Source organism: Crocuta crocuta, unplaced genomic scaffold (assembly GCF_008692635.1).
Source record: "Crocuta crocuta isolate KB4526 unplaced genomic scaffold, BGI_CrCroc_1.0 scaffold134, whole genome shotgun sequence".
NCBI lineage: Eukaryota > Metazoa > Chordata > Mammalia > Carnivora > Hyaenidae > Crocuta > Crocuta crocuta.
In genome coordinates, this window is record NW_027530183.1 from 3,125,211 (window position 1) to 3,148,718 (window position 23,508).

The window sequence follows — 23,508 nt, forward strand, 5'->3', positions numbered from 1 at the left end:
ATTAACATTTTATTTCCCTGGCATTCAACGTGCATTAGATCATCCCTCTGGTACTGTGTGTGCCACTCAAATTGTTTAGCTACATGTCAAAGAACCTAAGTGCTGATGCTAGATCAAATTAACCCGCGAGCACTAACAGATGTGACATACTAAATCTGAAACAATGACTGCACTTTACAAATTAATTGGGACACTGAAGTGATGCCTTTCCCCCGGAGGAACATTTGGCACTTATCAATAACCACCAGCCCCACCTCCACCCCCACCATAGCTGTGTACCACCTTCATTATTCTACTGCGCCCGGGGATAACTTTCTCTCCTATTTTATGCTTCCTTTTCCTCTTCACCTTTCCACATGGCCCTGCTTTCCTCCTCTCCTCCAATCTATCAGGATCATAACAAATATTTTCTATATGTGGTTTTATTTCTGGCAAAGGATTAGTTTTTTGAAGAAGGCACTACATGTGTCACAAGACAGACATTTACCTGCCATACACTTTCAGGCACCTCTGGTTTCAGAGGTTTAACTCAGCAGAAGAATTGCCCATTTCTCTGAGGAGCAAAACTGTCAGAGAAAAAGGTCCACCCAACCACCCAAGCCTGAAAGCTCATGGAAACTGGTGTGGGAAGGTGTCACTTTGGCCTGCTCAGTCTGAGGCTGCCCCTCAGGCCTAGTTCAGACGGAGTTGCCTTTTTTCCTCTACCCTCAGGCCCAGGGACACACAGCCCTTCCTTCTCTTGGTGCTACTGCCTTCAAGCACTGCCCACGGGGAACTCCTCCCTGCTACTCTTACAGCCAAGGGGGATTCAGGTTCTTCAATTTCCCCTTCTTCACTGTCCCCAGAGACACTGACAAGGGCCTTTTATGGTATAAAGGGCTTTACTACCAACCATTACAAAGCGAAGAAGGTGTAAAACCTTAGGGAAGTTAGAGCTTCCACAGAATTATTGCAATTGTGGTCCCTGGAACTATAGTTTCTATTTTCTACCAGGCAAATTAACAAACCTCCTCCTTTCAATGTAATCTAAGTCAGTGATTCCACACTTTTAGAATTCAGGAGCCAGTGAAATTAAAAAAGCAGCAGCAGCAGCAGAAGAGGGGGAAAAAAGTAAAGAAAAGGCACATAGGGTTAAACATTTTGTTTCCCTAGTAAAAGGACAATAAAAACGAGCAAATGCTCACCATCTGCCAGTACTACAAATAATTGTTATTACACACACAGAAAAGTCCACCCTTCAAACTATAAGTTAATCTTTAAAAAAAAAAAAAAATATATATATATATATATATATATACACACACACACACACCCTCCCTCCCCACCCCCCCTTCTTCTTTTTATTTTACTATGGAGAAACAAAAACACATTCCATCGAGGAGCTGGTGCTTAGGAACAGGGATTGAACCCAGTCTTGCATTCACAGTCATGGTGAAAAGATAAAATAACCTCTTCGCCTCAACTATACAGTTTTTAATAAATTCAATCCAAAGCAATGCCTCCTTCGAAAATACATGGAACAAATACTGTGCCCAGAGCAAAGCTGAAGCTCGAACCCAAAATCCTGGGAGACTGGCAGCTCCTGGTCAGTAATGTATTAAATACTAAAGGAGTATCACCCACTTCCTAAAAAGCCTTCCTAGTTGTATGAAAAGGAAGAAATAATACTTTAATACCATTAAGAAATGACAAATTAGGTCAAAATGCTGATTTAAAAATCTTTATTACGTACTTCAAACTGTTCCAAAAACCCCAAATGTATCTGGACTTAACTTGGCCTTAATAAAGAACAGCTGGGCAACAGGACTTGTTCTTAGTTATTAAAACTGGGCCAAAAAAGTGGCAAAAATTCTTAAATTGTACACATCCCCCCAGATTTGTTTCCTAAAGCCAAAGCTATTTGAGACTTAATTTTACAAAGGTAAAACCTTCTATTTTCCGCAGTTAATATGTAAATCATGGTTCAAATGCCTTTCTTTGGAGAAAACCCCTACCCAACTCTGCTATGGTACCTGCACCTTCAACAGGCGAACTTAATCCAAGCATACATGTACAGTATTACTTCTTTTTTTACAATGTAGTAGTAGTTTATGAAAGTCACTACTTGAAAGCAGTAGGGGGGAAAATCTAAGCAACTGATTTACATGAGAAATTACAATGTCACCTTATAGTAAACTCTTAATAAACAAAAGCATTTTACTTACGATGTTCCCTGCTGAGAATTAGTGTGGTTTTTTGAAGATGTATCATATTGTTCTGTGGGGAAAGGAAAATAATCAGAGCAACACAGTGAGATATATTCATGAGTTGGTTATAAATCCTCCCCTCCCGCCTTTTTTTTTTTTGCTGTCCCTCCACCCCGTCCTCATCTTTTCCACCTAATCACTCAGTATACTTAAACTCAGTCAACCACAGTGCTTGCTATACACATTGCACTTGGTACAATCTCACCATTATATAATACCTACCGTACCTCTAGAGAAGACTTGCTCAGAATCAAAATCCTGAACAGAGCAAAAAACACAGAAAAGCATTGCTTGCAGCATACCCTGCCACATGCCTGGTATTTCCTATGTGCTGGAGACCTGACTTCCCTTGAATCGGGTCGTGGGGGGCAGCGCACGTGTTGGCTCTGTGACAGGGCAGCGCTCGCTCCCACCGGGTCTGACCTCACCTATCTTTCAGTGATTTGCTAACACTCCCTTTTCTCAGCCTCTGTCTTTGGCCAGGTGTGCTCCCCCTCTCACCTGTACCCCCGTTATTCATTTATTCAATAGCTATCTGTAGAGTGCCTCACAGATACAAGATATTCAGGGCATTTGACCCTGTCCTCAATGAGCTTACAACTGACTGAGGGACATGTGACAGGCACACAAATATCTATGACCCTAGGTAGTGTGAGATGAGTACACAAATCAATCATATAAATTAACTGTCCCAGGAATCTAGGGAATGGTCTCTCTGTTGACTATGACTAAAGAAGGCAAGTTAGACAAGGAGCAAAATGAATTGTGTCACAAAGGATGGGTGAGATTTTGGAAGAGTTACTGATCTGAAAAGAGAGAGAGGAGAAGGAGAAAGGCCTTCGGGCAGAAGAGACAGTGTGAGCGAAGGCACAAAAGAGGGAAGATTTAAAATGGCACAGATTTGGGGCGCCCGGGTGGCTTAGTCGGTTAAGCGTCCGACTTGCGTTCAGTTCATGATCTCGCGTTTCGTGTGTTTGAGCCCCGCGTCGGGCTCTGTGCTGACTGCCAGCTCAGAGCCTGGAGCCTGTTTCAGTCTGTGACTCCCTCTCTCCCCGACCATCCCCTGCTCACACTGTCTCTCTCTCTCTCTCCTAGAAATAAATAAAAAACATTAAAAAAAAAAAATGGCACAGATTTGGAAACGGTAAGGGCTGGAGGCACCATGGAAAGATGGGTAAAGGTCACATTTAGAGGGCACTGAATGCCGCGATGGCGAGTTATAACACTGTCCGGCAGCGAGACACCACCGAACGTCTAAATGGGGACATGACTGATTGCTCAGATCATAAAGATTAATCTAGTGGTGCCACCGGGTAGAATCTAGAAGGGAATGGGGAAATATTAAATGTGGAGGCAACGAACCAGCTGGGAGCCTGCTCTAGGAGTGAGGTAATAGAGAGCTGAAATAGAACTAGAAGTGGAATGGAAATATGGCTGCTTTTTAAGACACAGTTGAAGGAGATTTCCCAAAAATGTCATGTGGAGACCTTGCAATTAATCGCTCTGTCCTCATGGTGGCAGCAGTTCTTGCATGATATCTTTGAACTGCTTCCCCTTCAGGCCAGAAAAGCTGAAGGCAGGACTACAAATTGGAGGGGCTAAGGTCACACTTCAAGGCCCACACAGGGACTCTCATACAGTGGTCTTAACTGGGTCTTAAGCACCACGAGGCTTGGTTACCCTCAGGCAGCCATGTTTTTGCAAACACGTGAACATAAATACTGGGGCATGCAAGTAAAACCCTTACACTCATTCTCTACAGACTCCAAAACCTTAAGATAACCTCTCGAGAAATCTGAGTTCTTTCGCTGGCCATACTTTGAGAAATACATGTCAAACTCTACTTTTCTGATCACTAAATTGTCACATAATCCACCCTCTCTTCATCCAACATACAACTAGACCTCTCTAGGGTCCAGACAGGCCCTGCACAGGCCACACTCACTAAGGTAAACAAGGCTCCCTGGAACACCAACAGACAAGAGTGGCAGCAGCAGGAAAAACCCCAGGGTAAGCATCTAGTGAGCCAAGACCTCCTGGAGGCCTGCCAGGGTCTGAAACGTATCAGAACAAGGAGGAATCAGCCCATACTACTCCCCTGGCCGAGAGGGCCAGCCATCCGCAGCCAAGAAAGCGCTTACCAACTCATCCTCCAACTCTATTTTTGCTACAAGGGGGAAATCAAACAATTTAAAGAATTAAAGGGTCTTTCTAAACCGGGAGTGAGCAATCATCAAAGCTGTGAGTAATCCGGTGGAAGGCATACGATCTGCCTGACTGGCAGCCCTGGCCAAGGGAAGCTGGGAGAGCAAGAGGCGAAAGGGGCACAGGCTACCCCTGTCCACAGCTGAGCTGGCAGTGCAGCCGAGACTTGTGCCTCTTCCACTGCTTATCTGTCTCTGGACAGGCAGCCAACGCGTTGAGAAAAAAAGATTTCCCAATCTCCCTAAGAAACCATCAAACAGATTTCCCCATCTCCCCCAAGAAGCCACCAATTTCTGTTAATTTTTTCTTGCTACTTATACAATACTGTGGGAAGATGATCAGGTTTATTTCTCTGCATGTAGGGGAAATTCATGAATTCACTGAAGATCTTATTCAATACCTAGAGCAGGGGATGGCAAACTTTTTCTATAAAGATTAGACAGTAAATATTGTGGACTTCGCATGCTGTACCTTGTGGCATAATAATAAATGAATGGGCATGGCTGTGTCCTAATAAAACCTTTACAAAATACAGTTGCAGAACAGATGGGACTCTCAGGCTATGGTGGGTCCACCCCAATTCCAGAGGAAAAGGGTATTTCTGCTTCTTGTTTTCCGCACCTTTTCTACACTCCTCACATTCTTGCAATTTAAACAATAGAATGATAAAGGGAAAAAATATAAGTAAGGGCAAGGGATGAGGTGGAGATATTTGAGGAAGAGTCACCTCCATGGAATATCTATGAACAATCTTCTCCTGACATACATACATATCCTACTTTGGTAGCCTTAATTTTTGAAGATTAGTACTTCATAACTTGGATGCTCACTGTATATTACTAAACTAAATGACTGTAAATACTTGAGTTATTTTTAGAAGGTTTGAAATGCCTTGTATATAGTTTAAAAAAATTATTAAAGCAAGGGGTTACTGATGAAGAGGAAGGCTAGATCCAGTTAGCTTACTTCTGTTCCTCCCTAAATTCTCAACTATTTACAATCCATAAAGAGGGACAAACAAGAATTACAGGGCAAATAGGAAAAACTAAAGCAGCTGTGTGCTCTATTCCTTATACAAATTTCTTACTTTTGTTAGAAAAAAAAAAACCCACAAGAACCACACAAAATATCCCAATCTATTCTTATATATAATTCCTGGATTATAATGCATTGAGAATCCCATTCAAAATGTGTAGCATACGGGGTGCCTGGGTGGCTTAGTCGGTTAAGCGTCCGACTTTCGCTTAGGTCATGATCTCGCGGTTCGTGGGTTCGAGCCCCACGTCGGGCTCTGTGCTGACTGCCAGCTCAGAGCCTGGAGCCTATTTCGGAGTTTGTGACTCCCTCTCTCTCTGGCCCTCCCCTGCTCATGCTGTCTCTCTCTCTCTCAGAAATAAATAAAAAAAAATATTTTTAAAAAAATGTGTAGCATACATCAGGTAATTATATGTTATAATTATAACAAATATAACATGTTATAATTATAACATATTTGTTAAGTATCTTACTACAACTTCTTCATTAACTCTTTGCAACAATCTGAAATTCCATCTAAAGAACAGTTTTATGTTTGCCTTTCTTTTCTATTCTTTCAACAGAGGAAGCCCGCATCTGTGCTAGGCCATTTTTCATTAATTTTTTATATTAAAATGGTAAAAACTATGCTTTGTTCTTCAATGCAATAATCAGTTCCATGCAATTTACTTACTTTGGTTTTGGGGTACAGAACTGATGTGCTGAGAATCCTAGAAAGAAAAATAAAAACCTCTAGTTCTTAAAACATTAAGGTTTATAAATCTTGGGTTGCATCACTGCTAAGTCTGATGAACACTGATAAATCTAATTTTTACATGAAATAGGTTTTATTTCTTCTGTTGTTTCACAGTTTATTTTTCCTTACAGCAAAGATTTTACTTATTTATTTTTTAACAAAGTATAAAGTTTTACCTTAAAACCAGTAATAATGAGCATTTAAAAAAAACTATCATGAAAAAATATGTAAAGTATCTAACATGGCAAATTCTGGCTTGGGCAGACATAACCTCTCTTGAAAACAATACTATGGAGAGGAATAGCTGTAATATATTAACAATGTGCACGCATACCAAGCTGGACAAAGCACAGATCTCAAGGTGCTATTCTTATACTCTGAAAGTGATCCAAAAGTACAAATAAGCAAAGGAAAACAGCAGTGTTCAAAATACATTGTTCACAAATGCTTCAATGAAACATGCAAGTCAGCAACTGATTCACTTGTTATTAAAACCAGCACTAAGGTAGATGATCACATCAAACTTTAAGAAAATTAGTAGATATAAGAAGTGGAAGATTTATGTATTTTATACATAGATCTAAATTCTGAACTAGGAATTAGACACTCACCTCACTTACTTTCCCTGTACTTCTGTTTTCCCATCTCTGAGAGTCTCAAATGAGAGATATTATTGAAAAGTCCTAAATGCTTTCATAAGCTATAAAACAAGGTACAAATGTAAGATGTTCTTACTGACATGATTTGGAGAGTGAAGTGTTTAAAAACATTATGAACCACTTTAGAAGCTAAAGTAACTGCAATTTTAACCTTATCTGCAAAGATTTCAACAGCTAGTGCTAGATTAGTCTGGTTCACAGCATGCTTCAGACTTTTCACTGGTATGGATACAGTGTCTACTGTACTTGTAAGGAATTACCTTTGTCGGAAAAGGAAATTTGGAGGGCTCAGCTGTACTGGGCGTATGTATTGCTGTCAAAGGAGGCGGCCATGAATGTGTCATTTCCTGCAAAGAGATTTGGAAAGGGAGGAAAAAGTAAATTATAAATAGAACATTTATCGCTACATAAGTTAACTTTATTAAAAAAATTTTTTTTAACATTGATTCATTTTTGAGACAATGAATGAGCAAGGGAGGGGCAGACAGAGAGGGAGACACAGAATCTAATGTAGGCTCGAGGCTCCAAGCTGTCAGCACAGAAACTGACGTGGGGCTCAAACTTACAGACCGTGAGATCATGACCTAAGCCAAAATTGGACGCTTAACTGACTGAGCCACCCAGGCACCCCAGCTTTTAAAAGTAGATTGATGGTAAATAAAAAGTGAAATCTTAAAAGTTATTTTACTTTTAAAAAACCCCTACTTAATGGGCTATGTTCAAATGCTGAAGATCTCCAACTCACAAAACAGTAATCAGTTCAAAGAAGAAAAACAAGAATGCAGAAGATGAATGGTCTAACACTGATTATTATAAAGCATATAAACAGTAATAGGTATTAACGGAGCTTATGTAAGTATGAACACAGAGTCTCTACTCAATGCTTTCTTTCTCCCTCAGCTTCTTTATTGCATTTCCTGGAATTATTTAAGTTCAAAGGAAGAAGAACTTTCCTGTTTGACTTAAGCAAACAAGTAATTCAGGTCACTTGTTCCACTTGGGAGAGTTTTAATGGATTTGACCCTTCCCTGATACACACTATTAGTACATATGAACTTTTTTGGAGGAAAGGGGCTTTAAAAATTATGTTCTCTTTCCAGTAACAGAAATTTCACTGCTATTCACTATTTTCAAGGAGGCACGATTTTTAGATCTTACAAATTAATAACATATATATCTTGACATGAACTTTTTCTGAGCGCATTCATGAATTATATTCTGCTTTGCTAAAAAAACTAGCAAAAAACAGAATGTCAGATTAAATGTGTCCAATCACAAATACATGCAGGTACACACACACACAATTTCTTAAAATGGCATCGGAGATCACTGATATCAACCCCTTCACTTTACAGATGAGAAAACTGAAGTCTGACATGACCAGATCAGGTGCCCCAGGAGGCTGATGGCTGAGAGCACAGGATGTGGGCCCCTTCACTTATCCAGTCTAGGAGAAAGAAGTACATTTCCACACGTGTTAGACTTGCCTAGTAATATGGCTTAAAGATGGACAGGCAACTCCGTATTAGCAAGCTGATGACCCCAGATTTTTTTTTAAATTTTTAATGTTTTATTTATTTCTAGGAGAGAGAGAGAGAGACAGCAGGGGAGGGTCAGAGAGAGAGGGAGTCACAGACTCTGAAACAGGCTCCAGGCTCTGAGCTGGCAGTCAGCACAGAGCCCGACGTGGGGCTCGAGCCCGCCAACCGCGAGATCATGACCTAAGCGAAAGTCGGACGCTTAACCGACTAAGCCACCCAGGCGCCCCTGGTGACCCCAGATTTACTGTGGAACTACTTGACCTGTATAACACACCATGTATGCTAGCATTTCTTTCTTTTCGGAGTGGGCACCAACCTCTCCATTACCACAGAAATACCATCTGAACCTTGAACAACTGGAGACGGATCTCTATCAAGTATTTCCATTCCCAGCCTCTGCACTTTCCCCCTTGCCTTTCCCCACAGCCATTCTCTCGGTTGCTATCACCCCGGGACAGACATAAATGACTTGGCACAGTGACAAGAAACGTAACTGATGCTGGCTTTCTTGAGTAATTTTTGTTAAAGGTGAAGACATGCCCTTGCCTACTAACCATTTGCTTTGTTCAGCACAAAGGAAGAATTCTGTCCTAGAATAGAATGGAAAGAGCAAGCACTCTAGAGCCAGAGTCCCAGGCTGGAATCCTAACTGATCCTCACCAGCCCTGGCAGCCTAGGGGCCCCCGAGCTCTCTGTACCTCTGTTCTCAGTGAGGGGCAAACTAAGACCACTTATTTTTCTGAGAAGAATGACAGTAATTTATGTAAAGTGATTGAATACATGGTCATAAAAAGTACTTAATAAATTAAAAGCATCACAACTTTTAATTAAGTCTAGTTTTTAGAGAATTTCAAATATTGCACCAAAGAGAGCTCCCTGCGGTTTCATTTATTTGACTATCCTTTAAGGAACGGGATTGTTATAATGCTTCAGTATAAAAACATAATTAACTGAGGTGTTTGAAAGTATCCCCCCCTTCTGTTTTCCAAGAATTTCTTTAGAATCCCAATGGTATCTATGACTTTCAGTTAACAATTATTGCCAGAAAATATCCATTGTACTCACAGTGCCTAGGGCTGCCCCAGCTATTAAATTAGGCAGTTGGAAAGTGCATAAACTCTTTCAGGACCTAAGTTGTTTGCCAACAGTCTGAAAGAATTTATATACTTCCCTAAATGACTGGCTTACTGGAGGGAATTAGGCCTTAGGATAATTGGGGCCATAAGGCACGAGGCTGCCCAGAACTGCACGCAAGGCCATGAATTCGCTCCCTACCTTAACAATGACTTACCACGTGAATGGGGGTAAATCATGAGGCACCTGCCTGGGTCTTAGCTTCTAGGTGCCCCGGCTGCTGTTGCTCCTCACTCTCCACTTTGCTTGCTCTGCTCTAGGCACACTGTCTAGTTCTTGATGCTCCTCTAATATACCAACCTGTTCCCACCTCAAGGCTTTTTGCATTCCTTCCTCTGTCTAGTCCTCTTCATTTGCCTGCTGTGGGAGTCATCATACTTATCAATACCTGACACTTTTATTCTATAATTATCTTCCTCCTATAATCCCCATTAGAGCGAGAACTCGGTCTTGTTCACATGGAATCCCCAGTGCCTAGAGAAGTATTTGAGGCTTAGTGGCTACTTGTTGCATAAATGAGTGAACAACTAACAGTGGCACCACTCACTGTACTAGAATCACTGGAATGGGGCACTGGGGTAATGTATATGAGTACTGTGCTGACTTCCACAGGAGGCCGTCCAGGCCATGCCACTGTAAGTAGAAAACCTCAGTTGTTTCCATACACCCACCAAGGACGTGAGGCCAGAGCCCGCTGTCTGGAACTCGTGCATGACCAATTCCTAGTCTTCAATACTATCTGTTATCGTTTTACTCCGTCAGCCTGCAGGAATTGTAGGCCTTCATTAAAACACTTCCACTCTTCATATTTCTATCAGAAAACCAAGAAATATCTTCTATGATTGTTTTTTCTGTGAACAAACTATTTACTGCTTCTATCACCCATCAGAAAGATTTGTGTTAGGATTCCTGGCAATCTTCATAAATTGCTGGTAAAAGAGAAGAACATGGACCACAAGGCAGAGGAAAGTACCTGGATTGGCACCAGAGAGTGAGAGCTAGATCAGAACCTAGGTACCATCTATTAGCTCAGGGCCTTCATTTTACCAACGAGGAAACTGAGCCCCAGGGAGTACACATAACGTAGCTGCAGCCCCAAACAGAGGGGGAGGGGAGGGGGACAGACTCCAAGTCTCCACTATACAAAGGCCTGTGCTCCTCCTCAATCCAGGACATCCTTCTATTTGCTCTCCCTATGATTTCCAAATAAAAATACTCACCTGGTAGCTTACATAAACAGTTCACTTTCATGCCTTTCAAGGTAAGCAAGAACCCATGAAAGTGATACTGGCAGAAAGGGGAGTGACAACGAATAGCTTTATTAAATTAAAACTGCTTGTCTGATACTCTGATACATCCTAAGTAAGGGATTCCACAAGTAGTCTATTAACACACATCAAAATCTAAGAGTAACATTTGACATAACAGAAGACAATGAATCCATATTGTTGCATTTATTTTTGAAATATCTTGAAAAAAAGAAAATCAAACTATAAAACAAATCACACACACTTTCAGAGAAAAGCTAAGGTCATATTTTATAACCAAGTCACTTGTTGTTTTATTACTCATCACACCCAAGGATTTCAGAAATACCAGAAGAAGAGGATAAAACAAAAGCTTAATCAACATAACGTGTTTATTATTAATCTTACTTGCTTGTTCATAAAAAACTGTTCCATTTTTGCAGTACAAAGTGTTTTCTTAAAGATACTTCTTTCTTAGAAGATCCTAACTACAAAAGTAAGGGACAAAAACAAAAATGATATAAAAATAAAATACAAAATAAAAATATAAAAAGATAAAGATAAAAATAAAACAAAAATGATGGAACTGCTTTCCAAACATCTGAGCCTCTGGTGAGACACTGCCTTTGTCAAAAATTTTGCAAGTGAGGGGCTTCTGGGTGGCTCAGCCCATTAAGTGCCTGACTTGGGCTCAGGTCATGGTCTCATGTTCGTAGGTTCGAGCCTGTGTAGGGCTCAGTGCTGACAGCTTGGAACCTGGAGCCTGCTTCAGATTCTGTGCCTCCCTCTCTGCCCCTACCCCATTCGTGGGTTGTTTCTGTCTCCCTCAAAAATAAACATTAAAAAAAAATTTATTTTAGTAATTCACCTCACTTAATACTTTACAATGAAAAATTTTTTTTAAAGTTGGGTAAGCATATATTTTGAGGAAAAGTGAGCGGTGAAGATCCAAATGAATAGGTGCATGTGTCCTATAGATCTCTACTTCAAAAACAAAACAAAAAAAAAACAAAAACAAAAAAACCCCAGAAAACTTATAGTAAAAGATAAAGCAAGAATAGCACTAAAACTGACATGGAAGAAAGTTAAAAGCCAAAGAAGAGCAATGAGAAATAAACAAAGCCCTCAGTTATTACATTTATAGTGCTGAGCATTCAATTTAGCTCTAGATTTCCTGGAAATTAAAGCCAAAATAAGAAACTAAAGAGTTTCTAATTCTTCTCTGATAAAATGAAAGCATGCTGGTTCATGAGGAGAATTTCTTTATATTTTTTCCTGGAACTGAATTCTAGGTAGAATCTGTTGTCGTTGTGCAAAAACCAAAAACAAACAAACAAAAAATCCAACCAAACACCCCTCCCCCCCAAACCCTGAACCAACAGAATGGGTTCAATGATGTATCTGTAGAAACAGCACAAATGTTCATGGCACCATCTCAAGAAACAAGAGTGAAAAACAACCCTTCAAGGTAAGTTTATAGATACCCATTTACTTTCTACTGTTTTTCTTCATTCTTTTAAAAACTCATGGTCTCACTGAAGATGAGGTCATATGTAGCAGGTGTCCACTACAAAATATCCAGAGGTTTAAATCAAGCACCATTTAGCCCCTCAATACAGAGGGCTTTCCTTTTTGTGAAGTGAGCAACTCTCGTAGGTCTTTATGAGCAACCAGGAAAACCTGAGACAAGGTTTTAAACTCCAGTCAAATGCCTTGCAGCTTGCGTTTTAATTAATAGAATCTGTCGGAAAGCTCAATAATGCTCTAAGAGTCACTCTTACTACTCTGTTACAGTGAATGTTACTGGTTCATTTTGCAAAGGTATGAGGAGGTAAACTGTTCAAAGCGGTTTGGAATGGCAACTATTCATTATAGTCAAAGTAAATGGAGATAGGTCTGTCTCCTTCAACATTTCTTCAAATGGGAAACAGTAAATGAACTTACCTTTAGGATCTCTTCAACACAATGAACTTCATTGGAGTAGGTCTGCTGAAAGTGAAAACCAAGAAGGAAACTATTAGCACAGACACAAAAAGAACTCGAGTAAGGGTATTAGTAGATGCTGGTATTCATACAGCAACATTCTGGTAAGTGCAATCACCTCAGGGCCACCTTTTACTAGCTAAGTATTAGGAACGTCACGTTCTGGATAAAACAAGACCAGAGACTAACCTGACTTAATGGGTAGAGAGGGAGTGCTGGAAGACAATGGCAAACTAATTCTGACCCTCAGGTCCAGGTTTCCGAAGGAAAATGTGTATATTAAAGAAAATTATTAGCAAATTAGTAAATCTATGGAGGCAAAGAGATATTAACAAAAGTAGAGGCAGAAAGAGATAAAACTGGGGTCACAGTTTGCTGCTTCACCACAACATGTGTCCAGTGAGCAAAGTAAAGCGGACACAAAGATGGAAATCATCTCAACACTTACCTCATAGTTAAAAAGGCTAACATCGAATCAAGGATAGAATTTCTTTGTAACATTTAACTGGCCGAAGATTTACTTTAAAGTTAAGACATTCACTTTAATGTCTCTGCCCCTACTTCCAGTCAGCATTTTCACCTTATATATGCACATATACACAGACATGTGTGTACACACAAACATACACACACCAGGTATTCCCTCCGAGAAAGACTCTAGGAGAGAGGAGAGTTCCTAGTGTCTTGGATGAAAGATCTACTACTTATATTTCTCTTATCTCCAGCTAAACAAATGACAGCTGCTACCACTAATATCACCACCACAGACAGTGTCTAGGAAATGTCTTTTTGCAGTCTTTCTGTTTTTAAGTGCAAAGAAAATGGAAAAGTTAAAAAAAAAAAAAAAACACAACACNTTAAAAAAAAAAAAAACACTTAAAAAAAATCACTTCTCCTTAACTACATACATGAAACAAATCCCACGACCTCATGATTTCCCTGGAAAAGCAACCTTTTGCTCTGTGTCAAGTCATAGCCAAGTGCCCTGGGGCAAGTTCTATACACACACACTCCTCCTGTTACTGGTCTTCCCAGTCTGTCTGGTCCAATACCTGCCTCACAGCTGGAGAGTAGATGAAAGGGTTCTTTTCCTGGCTCTCTTTTCTGTGATCTCAGTGTAATTTAATACAGCATTGGTTGCCAATTCCTGATCTAGTATTCATTAACCCACCATTCCAGTTTAAGGATGAAGGAAAAGGAAAGAAAAGAGCATACAACATTCGCAGTGCCACAGAATCAAACCGAATGGATTGGTCAATATTCAAATGTAATTTAACCTGTCTGGGGTCAGGTTTTAAAACATGTATATTTCACAGAAACAGTTTTGTTGAAATGTTTGCAGTCTGTTATTTTTGAGGCTGGGTCTGGAAGTCAGAAGGTATAACCAAAGAATCAAGGGTATTATCCCTTCAGTCTACATGTCCTATCAGATTCACCTTTAGGCATTATGCATGTCAAACACTAGACTTGCGTACCTGCTTTTTGTTTTTCAGAACCATTAAGAGATGCCAAAAAGCTGGACCAAACACTAAAAACCAAACATTTCAGGACAAATGTCAGAAATAGAAATGAGCGCTGCTTTGACCTGACAATAAAATGTAAGAATATTCTATGGCTTCAATTTTTCACAGGCATAATTAGAATAACAATTATAAGCTGAAGATGAATCAATACAACCAAGATATAGCATATTACTACTGACTCTGGTCAAGAAGTCCCCTCATCCCATCTGTCCCTGGAATGAGAACAGGAATCCAATTAACATATCTGGGAATCAATGAAATAGTGAGGAATGAGAGAGAAAAAGATTTGTTCACTGCTTCCAAAAGAATGAGATGAGAAAGCTATAACTTCAGGACACTGAAGGACTTAATTATTCAAGGAGTCAATACCTAGCCAAGATGTTTCATGTTGCTAAAAGATTTTTTTCCTTAAAGTCTTTATATTTTTTTTAAGTTTATTTTTATCTTGGGGGGGAGGGGCAGAGAGGGGGGGAGAGAAAGAGAATCCTAAGCAGGTTCCACATTGTCAGTGCAGAGCTGGTTGCAAGGCCCAAATTCACGAACCCATGATCATGACCTGAGTGGAAATCAAGAGTCAAACACTTAACCAACTGAGCCACCAAGGTGGCCCTAAAGTTTTTATTATATGAGATGAGTGGAACTGAAGAAATTTTTCTATAACTCAGCATTTATTAGTATCTGGGTAAGATAAACATTTTTTTTTTTTAAAATGTTTTATTTATTTCTAAGAGAGAGAGAGAGAGAGAGCGTGAGCAGGGGAGGGTCAGGGAGAGAGGGAGTCACAGACTGAAACAGCCTCCAGGCTCTGAGCTGGCAGTCAGCACAGAGCCCGACGCGGGGCTCGAACCCACGAACCGCAAGATCATGACCCAAGCGAAAGTCGGACGCTTAACCGACTAAGCCACCCAGGCGCCCCTAAGGTAAACATTTCTAAGTAGCCACCATTTAATCCATTTAAAATTATAAATAAGGTCTTAGGTTCAAGCACTAATTGGTTAATTTACTGTGAATTTTTCTATTAAATCCATTAAGAATGCAGGAGTTATATCAAAGGGGTGTGGGGATTCCATTCCAAATACATAAGGATATTATCATTATTTAAAGACCTCCCACAGGATGCCTGGGTGGCTCAGTTGGTTAAGCGACCGAATGCAGCTCTGGTCATGATCTCATAGTTTGTGGGTTCAAGCCCTGTGTGAGGCTCTGTGTGGACAGCTCAGAGCCTGGAGCCAGTTTCAGATTCTGTGTCTTTCTCTGTCTCTACCCCTCCCCCGCTCATGCTCTGTCTCAAAAATAGGTAAACTATTTAAAAAAAAAATTTTAAGACCTCCCTGGGGCACCTGGGTGGTTCACTCAATTAAAGTGTCCAACTCTTGGTTTCAGCTCAGGTCATGATCTCACAGTTTCATGGGTTCGAGCCCCGCATCGGGCTCTGTGCTGGCAGTGTGGAGCCTGCTTGGGTTTCCCTCTCTGTCTGCCTCTCCCCAGCTCATGCTGTCTCTGTCTCTCTCAAAATAAATAAACTTAAAAAAACTTTTTTTAAAGAGCTCCAAGCACTGTTTATAAAGGCAAATAACTGGAAATAATGAAATGCCCAACAACAGGAATCCAGCTAAAGACCTTTACAGTACATCTATATACAGTATGTCACAGAGAATTTAAATAATAATGTAAACGTATGGGATTACATGGAAAGATGCTCAAGATATTTTCAACTTTTTCTTTAAAAATAATTTTATATTTACAGAAAAGTTATAAAAATAGTAAAAGAAATTTCCACTAACCTTTCACCCAAATTCCCCCCAAATGCTGGAATTCTACTGCATCTGCTTTGTATTTTTCTCTCCCACCCATACTTCCACACTGAACCATTTAAGAATAAGTGACAAAGTTACAGTTAATGCCCCTTCACCCTTAAATAGTTCTATGAGTATCAAGATATAGTTTTCAAACTGTATTTAAAAGAGGGGAGATTACAAGATGAGTCTGTGTAACACAGGTCGATTTTATGTTCCATCTACCTGAAATTCAGACCTCTACTCTTCTTCTGACTAGAGACTCTTAAACTATAGGTATTTCAAATTTGTCTGCAGAGAATGATCTGTAAAGACAGGCTCCCTTGTGTTTAATAAAGTACATCTTGGCACCTCCAAGTCTGCCACTGGAAGGAGACTTTCCAAAAAGGGAGGGGAAGTTCAACAAACCATTATGGCCTAATCCCTTCCTTAAAATTCACTTTCGCCACAGGGTCTCCAGCAGAGTACCACCACTCTGCTCAGAGAAGCCAGGCTCCCAGTACCAAACACTGCAGCCAACGAGTAAACAACTAGCCTCTCTCAAGTATGACCTAGTTAAGGCTGAAGGTCTTCAGGGAGGACCTGCACAGAGCACAAGAGATGATAAAAAGCAACAACAAAAGCCTATGCTAGTTGCATGAATCAAGAAATTCTAGTCTGCAGGTCCCTCCTTGTCCAGCTCTGCTTCCATGGCGTAGACAGTGACCTTAGCACTCAAACCACAAATCCCACTGCTATCGCTCACAGGCAGAATCTCAGTTCTTGGTTCCTAAAGGAATGTGGCTCTTCCCTCCTGCCTATCTACTTGTGACTTCTCCTGTATGTAGATTGACTGTGCTTCTCCACAAGGGTATGGCCTTAACACAGGAATCATAATTCTATTCAACTGAAAATAAAATGATAGCAGCTATTTACTGAATACATATGGTACCTGACATTGCATTAACCTTTTTACATACTGTAAATTCTTCTATTTGATACCATTTATTGTAAGATGCAACATCATTAGCTTGGGGGTGGGGTGGGGAGCTACTGCATTAAATGTACCCGTCAACTGCAGATATAGCCCTTATTATAGAAGCTTAAAAATGAAACACCACAGCTAACATACTCAAATGTGAAAAGCTGAAAGCTTTTCCTCTAAGATCAGGAACAAGATGAGGATGCCCACTCTTGCCACTTTCATTCAACATAGTATTGGAAGTCTTAGCCATAGTAATCAGACAAGAAATAAAAGGCATCCAAATTGGAAAAGAAGTAAAATCATCCCTATCTGCATATGACATGAAACTATATATAGAAAACTTGTAAAGACTTCACGAGAAAACTACTAGACCTAAATTCAGTAAAAGTTTCAGGAAACAAAATCAATATACATAAATCTGGTGTACTTTTATACACTAATAACCATAAGAAAGAGAAATTAAGAAACCAATCCCATTTTCAATCATATAAAAAAACAACTAAGAATAAATTTAACAAAGGAGGTAAAAGATCAGTACTCTGAAAACTATAAGACACTGATGAAAGAAATTGAAGACAACAAAAATAAAGATATACCATGATCATAGACTACTGTTAAAATGCTCATACTACCCAAAACCAGAATAAAAGTAAAATAAAATAAGATAAAGTAAAATGTCCATACTACCCAAAGCAATCTACAGACTCATGCAAACTATCAAAACACTAATGACATTTTTTCACAAAACTAGAATAGTATGAAAATTTGTATAGAGCCAAAATAGACCCCAAAAAGGCAAAGCAATCTTGAGAAAGAAGAACAAAGCTTGGACGTATCACACTCCTTGATTTCAAACTACACTAAAAAGGTATAGGAAGCAAAACAATATGGTACTGGCATTAAAAAACAGATGCACTGATCAAGGGAATACAATGGAGTCCAGAAATAAACCCATGCTTGTACAGTCAATTAATCTTCAACAAAGGAAATAAGTACAAAGGAAAAAAGACAGTCTTAAATGGTGCTGGGAAATCTGGACAACTACTTGCAAAAGAATGTAACTACATTACCTTCTTACACAATACACAAAAATAAACTCAAAATGGATTAGAGACTTTAAGACCGGAAACCATAAAAGTACTGGGGAAAAAAAAAAAGCATAAGCAGTAATCTCTTTAACATCAGTCTAAGCAGTATTTTTTTGGATCTGTCTGCTTAGGCAAGAACAAAAGCAAAAATAAATAAATGGGACCACATCAAACTAAATTCTTTTGCACAGTGAAGGATACCATCAATAAAACAAAAAAGGCAAACTACCGAATGGGAGAGGATATTTGCAAATGATACAGCCAGTAAAGGTTAATATCCAAAATGCACAAAGATCTCACAACTACTATCCAGAAAACAATCCAATTAAAAATTGGGCAAAGAACTTGAACAGGCATTTTTCCAAAGAAGACATGCAGAAAGGTGACACATGAAAAGATGCTCAACATCACTGATCATCAGAGAAATGCAAATCAAAACCGTAATGAGATACCACTTAACGCCTATCAGAATGGCTATAATAAAAAAGACAAGAAATAACAAGTGTTGGTGAGGATGTGGAAGAAAGGGAACCCTTGTGCACTGCTGATGGGAATGCAAAATGGGTGGCCACTATGAAAACAGTATGGAGGTTCTTCAAAAAGTAAAATTAGAAATACCATACAATGCAGCAATTCCACTTCTGGAATCCAAAGAAAACAAAAACACTAATCTGAAAAGATATAAGCACACCTGCATTTACTGCAGTATTTACAATAGCCAAGATATGGAAACAACCTAAGTATCCATCCATAGATGAATGAAGATGCAATGTATATATATGCAATGGAATGTTACTCAGCCACAGGAAAACATAATCTTGCCATTTGCCACAACATGTATGACCTAGAGGGTATTATGCAAAGTGAAAGAGGTCAGAGTTAGACAAATACTGTATGATTCTACTTACATGTAGAATCTAAAAACCAAAACAGAAACAGACAGAAAGAACAATTTGGTTGCCAGAGGGGAGGGGATGGGAGATGGCTGAAATATGGGAAAGGGATTAAGAGGTACAAACTTCCAGTTCTAAAATAAGTAAGACACTGGGATGCACTGTATACCATAGGGAAATAGTCAATAACAGGTAACATCTTTGCATGGTGACACATGCCAGCTAGATTTACTACGGTGATCACTCCATAATGTGTATAAAGGTTAAATCACTATGTTTGTACACCTGAAACTAAGAGAATATTGTTATGTCAATTATACTCCAACAACAACAAAAAAATCTGAGGGAATTCTGTAAAATGCTCTAATTCTCATATTAATCTCTGTGGTTAGGTATTATCCCAGACTGACTTCTACAGAAATTAAAATACATGTCCAAAGTCACACAATGCTTTGAAGTGACTGAGCCGGGTTTCACAATATTGTTAATACTACCTTTCCGAAAACTTCAGCCTTCAGGCAAGAGGCAAATATATTAGCATTTTAAGGAGGGGATGTGACTCCAGTTGTCCTACGCACGACCAAAAACATTCTTTTAAGAACAATGTTTTCCTTCTGTTTGTACAAAGAAGCGCTTTGGTATTCAGATTTAACTGCCTCTTCCTACTACAGGTCTTCAGGCCAGAAAAGGCAGCAATGCTGGCCTCAGTCTGATTTCTCACTGCTCTTGGAATGACATTGTGTAATCATAAGGAAATGCACAGATACCAAAATAAAATATGTTGGTAAATGAATGCTAAGCATGACACAGTTTGTTTTAATAAGCTAAAAAGAGCTGGACAGAAGAAATATACCTCACCACTGAGACCAGGAGGCTCTTGCAATACTGTGTTTTAAGTTTCTCAAGTTTCAACAGGGCAGCACTTTTATAACAATGCCATTTTCAAAAAGGCTTAGTTATCACTAACCAGGAACTGTAGGGAGCATGAAGGCAGCATGCTGACGAAGGAAGTCAAAAGATCTTGGATTCTAGTTCTGGCCCTGTGGAGGGCTGGCTCTCCAATTCTGGATGAGATTCAATTTCTTTAGGACTATTTCCTCATGGTGATAAAGGGGATAAAACTACCAATCCTAACCGCTTCATAGGATTGGTATGAAGGTCAAATGTGAAACTGTCAAAAGGTCCAAGAATATGTGAAATCCCTGGTGCCAACATTAACAAGGCATGCTTTTTTTTTTTTAAGTTTATTGATTTATTTTGACAGAGACAGAGAGAGCATGAGTGGGGGAGGGGCAGAGAGGGAGACAGAGAATCTCAAGCAGGCTCTGTGTTGCCTACACAGAATCTGATGCGGAGTTCAAACCCATGAAGCCATAAGATCACAACCAGAGCCGAAACCAGACGCTTAACTGACTGAGCCACCCAGGCACCCCAAGGAATTCTTTAATTGTGTGGACAGAAACCCCAAGAGGGTCTCTATCAGTATAATTTTTAAAAGATAAAGGCTTATGCTATTTTTCTTCAAATACATGTCAAATTTTGGATTACAGTTCAGCCTGTAGTATCTACTTGTTGCACACCAGTCCCCATCTAGTTAGAGGACTCATACTTTTCTTGTCCCTATCTGAAACTCTCTTCCCTTTCTCACTGGTATCCGATTAACTCCCACTCAGACTTCAGGTTGCAGATTAAAAAATATTTTTTTGAAAACATTCCTCAATCCCTTGCTCCCCAAAACGGTTCACCTGCTCCCACAGCTGTCTACACTGTTAAAGCACCTCATGTAGCATTATCTCTGCTGCTTCCAGATTACAAGTCCCATGAGAGCAGGGGCCAGTTCTACCTCGGTGAATCACCACTCACACACTGCCTGCCACACAGAGGCAACCAATAAACATCTGCTGGTACATTTTCAGGCTCAGAACTCTGAACATGAAAATAAATTTCCAATTTTTAGAGCTTTAGAGACTTCCTAAATACTGTAGCTTGTTGGGATTATTAAGTCAATGCCTTAAGTAACAAACTACTGGAGATAAACATACCAGGGACAAAAGGAAAATTGTTTTCTCCTCAAAAACACTAGGACTACTCTTAGAAACTATTTTTCATATACTGACCAGCAAAACAAAAAACTGATGATACTGTGTCTGTTAAATATGAGGAAACAGGTGCTCTAATACCTTGCTTTGTGGGAGGGTAAAGAGTTATAACTTCTAAAGTCATCAATTAGGCAACTGCTCCCAAACTCTAATTTCCCACACTCCGATACAACAATCTGACTTCCAGAACCAACTTCTACATGTACCCAAAGATGTATGTACAGACCTATTCACTTCAGGCTAGTTTGCAAATAGGAAGAGACTGGAAACAATCTAAATGCCCACTCAGAAGTAATTTGCTAGGAAAACTGTGGTACCTGCCCCTTGCATAGAAATACTATGTAGCTATAACAAAGAATTAGTACTCCCTTTATGTATTGATTGGGGAGTAATCTCTAAGACACATTGTTAAGCAGGAGGGGAAAATATAGGTGCAGTATATGCCAGGATCTGTATAAATGAAAAGGTGACAGAAGAGAACATGTGTGTAGTTACTAATTATGCAAAAAATACTATTGGGAATACAGACAACAAGGCTGTAGTATCAGTTACTTATAGAAAGGAGAATTAGGTGGCTAGAGGGGTAGAGCACTGGGAAGATTTGCACTGCACATATTTTTATCTTTTAAATTCTGGATCACAAAATATATTATCTATTCATAAATAAAAACATAACAGATTTTTAAAAACAGGAATAAAAACTTTTACTCAAAGTACAGTCAAATGTCTTCTGCCATGTAACTTTCCTTCTCCCAAACACACACCTATATTAATCTGTTTCCAGCTTTTTCCTTGGTGCTCTGGGCTTGCACCACATAACACTTAGAACACTGAACTGTTCACAGATTTGCAGTCAGCCTTCTCAGCCTTCACAGACTGTGAGGTGTTCCTGTGGAAATTCGGGACTACTGTCAAGGCCTGATCCACTGTTTGCTGGCTAATTCATTCTTTCTTCTTACAAAGTCCTTGAAACAGTTGCATTATTTGGTTTGTTTTTTAATAAATCAGTCATACTGAGCAGACACATTTGAAATACACAAAACCTCATCGACTGCTGTGAGGAAGAAATAAGACAATACATGTTAAAGCTAATGCTCTACAAATAAATTAAAGCATTTATCACAAAGATGCCATAATCAGCACTTCCAAGAGACAGATTAGAGAGGGAAACCAAAAGGCCTGTCTGAGCAAGGTTTTGACATAAAATTAATTTTACTCTGTGAATACACAGCAAATTACCTCAATAGCTAGGCCTACTACAAGAACACACTTATACTGCCAGGGTGTGCCTACTTAGGCTGGGAAAGGTATGAAGGTGCTAGCAATATTACTTCTTCAGAAGCATCATGCCCTTTGGGCAACTATCTAAGCATGTAATTCCATACCTGGTATTTCAGAAGAATTTTTAAGAGCCTTAGACAGATTGGGGCACCTAGATGGCTCAGTTGGTTAAGCATCCAACTTTGGTTCAGGTCATGATCTCATGATTCATGAATTTGAGGCCCACGTGGGGCTCTGTGCTGACAGCTCAGAGCCTGAAGCCTGCTTTGGATTCTGTGTCTCCTCTCTCTTTCCCTCCCCTGCTTTATGTAAAGTGCAAACCAACTTTAATTGTTAAATTCTCTCTTCAAAAATTAAACACCCACCTCTCCCCAAGGATTTTCAAATAATGGAAAGGTTCTGCATACCTTTTAAAATGTGATACGCTCCAAGGGCGCCTGGGTGGCTCGGTCAGTTAAGCAATCGACTTCAGCTCAGGTCATGATCTCACAGTTGGTAGCTCTGAGCCCCACAACAGGCTCCATGCTGTGGAGCCTGTCTGAGATTCATTCTCTTTCCCTCTCTCCCTGCCCCTCCTCCACTCATGCTTTCTCAAAAATAAATAAACTTAAAGAAATCAAATAAAATGTGATATGCTCACTATGTAGCAAAGAATTACATTTCCTTGGAACTCTTTTTTTTTTTTTTTTTAATGCCAAACTGTCTGCCAGACATGAAGGCTCCCACAATTAATGTCATGCTAATTGCAGAAATCTTTATAGCTCCCCCAAATAAATTTTTCAAGGAGAGGAGGAAAGAAACTGATAATGGACAAGACTATTTTAAATGGTTTTAAGAATCTATAGATCACCTACAGTTATTATCCAACAAACATTTAGTGTGGAAAGACCATGCTTTCTACTCATACTGGAGGATCTAGAAAAGAGGAGTAGTATGGAAACAGAGGAGTTACAATGACAAACCTTTTCTAGAAGTCTTCTTACACCAAAATAACCCTTGGTGTTTTCATTTGTCTTCCTCAAACTCATTTCCTATTTGGTGAGGTCTGGGGTTTATTCACTTCTGTGTCTCCCAGGAC

General features: G+C 39.6%; 1 protein-coding gene across 1 annotated transcript in view; it reads right to left on the reverse strand.

The window, feature by feature from the left end:
* The window catches only part of AFF1 (ALF transcription elongation factor 1), a 199,571-nt gene that overhangs the window by 38,793 nt on the left and 137,270 nt on the right, over window positions 1-23,508 (reverse strand). Inside the window, exons 5-8 of the mRNA XM_077765141.1 lie at window positions 12,748-12,792; window positions 7,142-7,228; window positions 6,160-6,196; window positions 2,205-2,256 (exon numbers count right to left, since the gene is read on the reverse strand). Coding sequence (XP_077621267.1) covers window positions 2,205-2,256; window positions 6,160-6,196; window positions 7,142-7,228; window positions 12,748-12,792 — 221 coding nt within the window. The remainder of the gene's footprint in view (window positions 1-2,204; window positions 2,257-6,159; window positions 6,197-7,141; window positions 7,229-12,747; window positions 12,793-23,508) is intronic.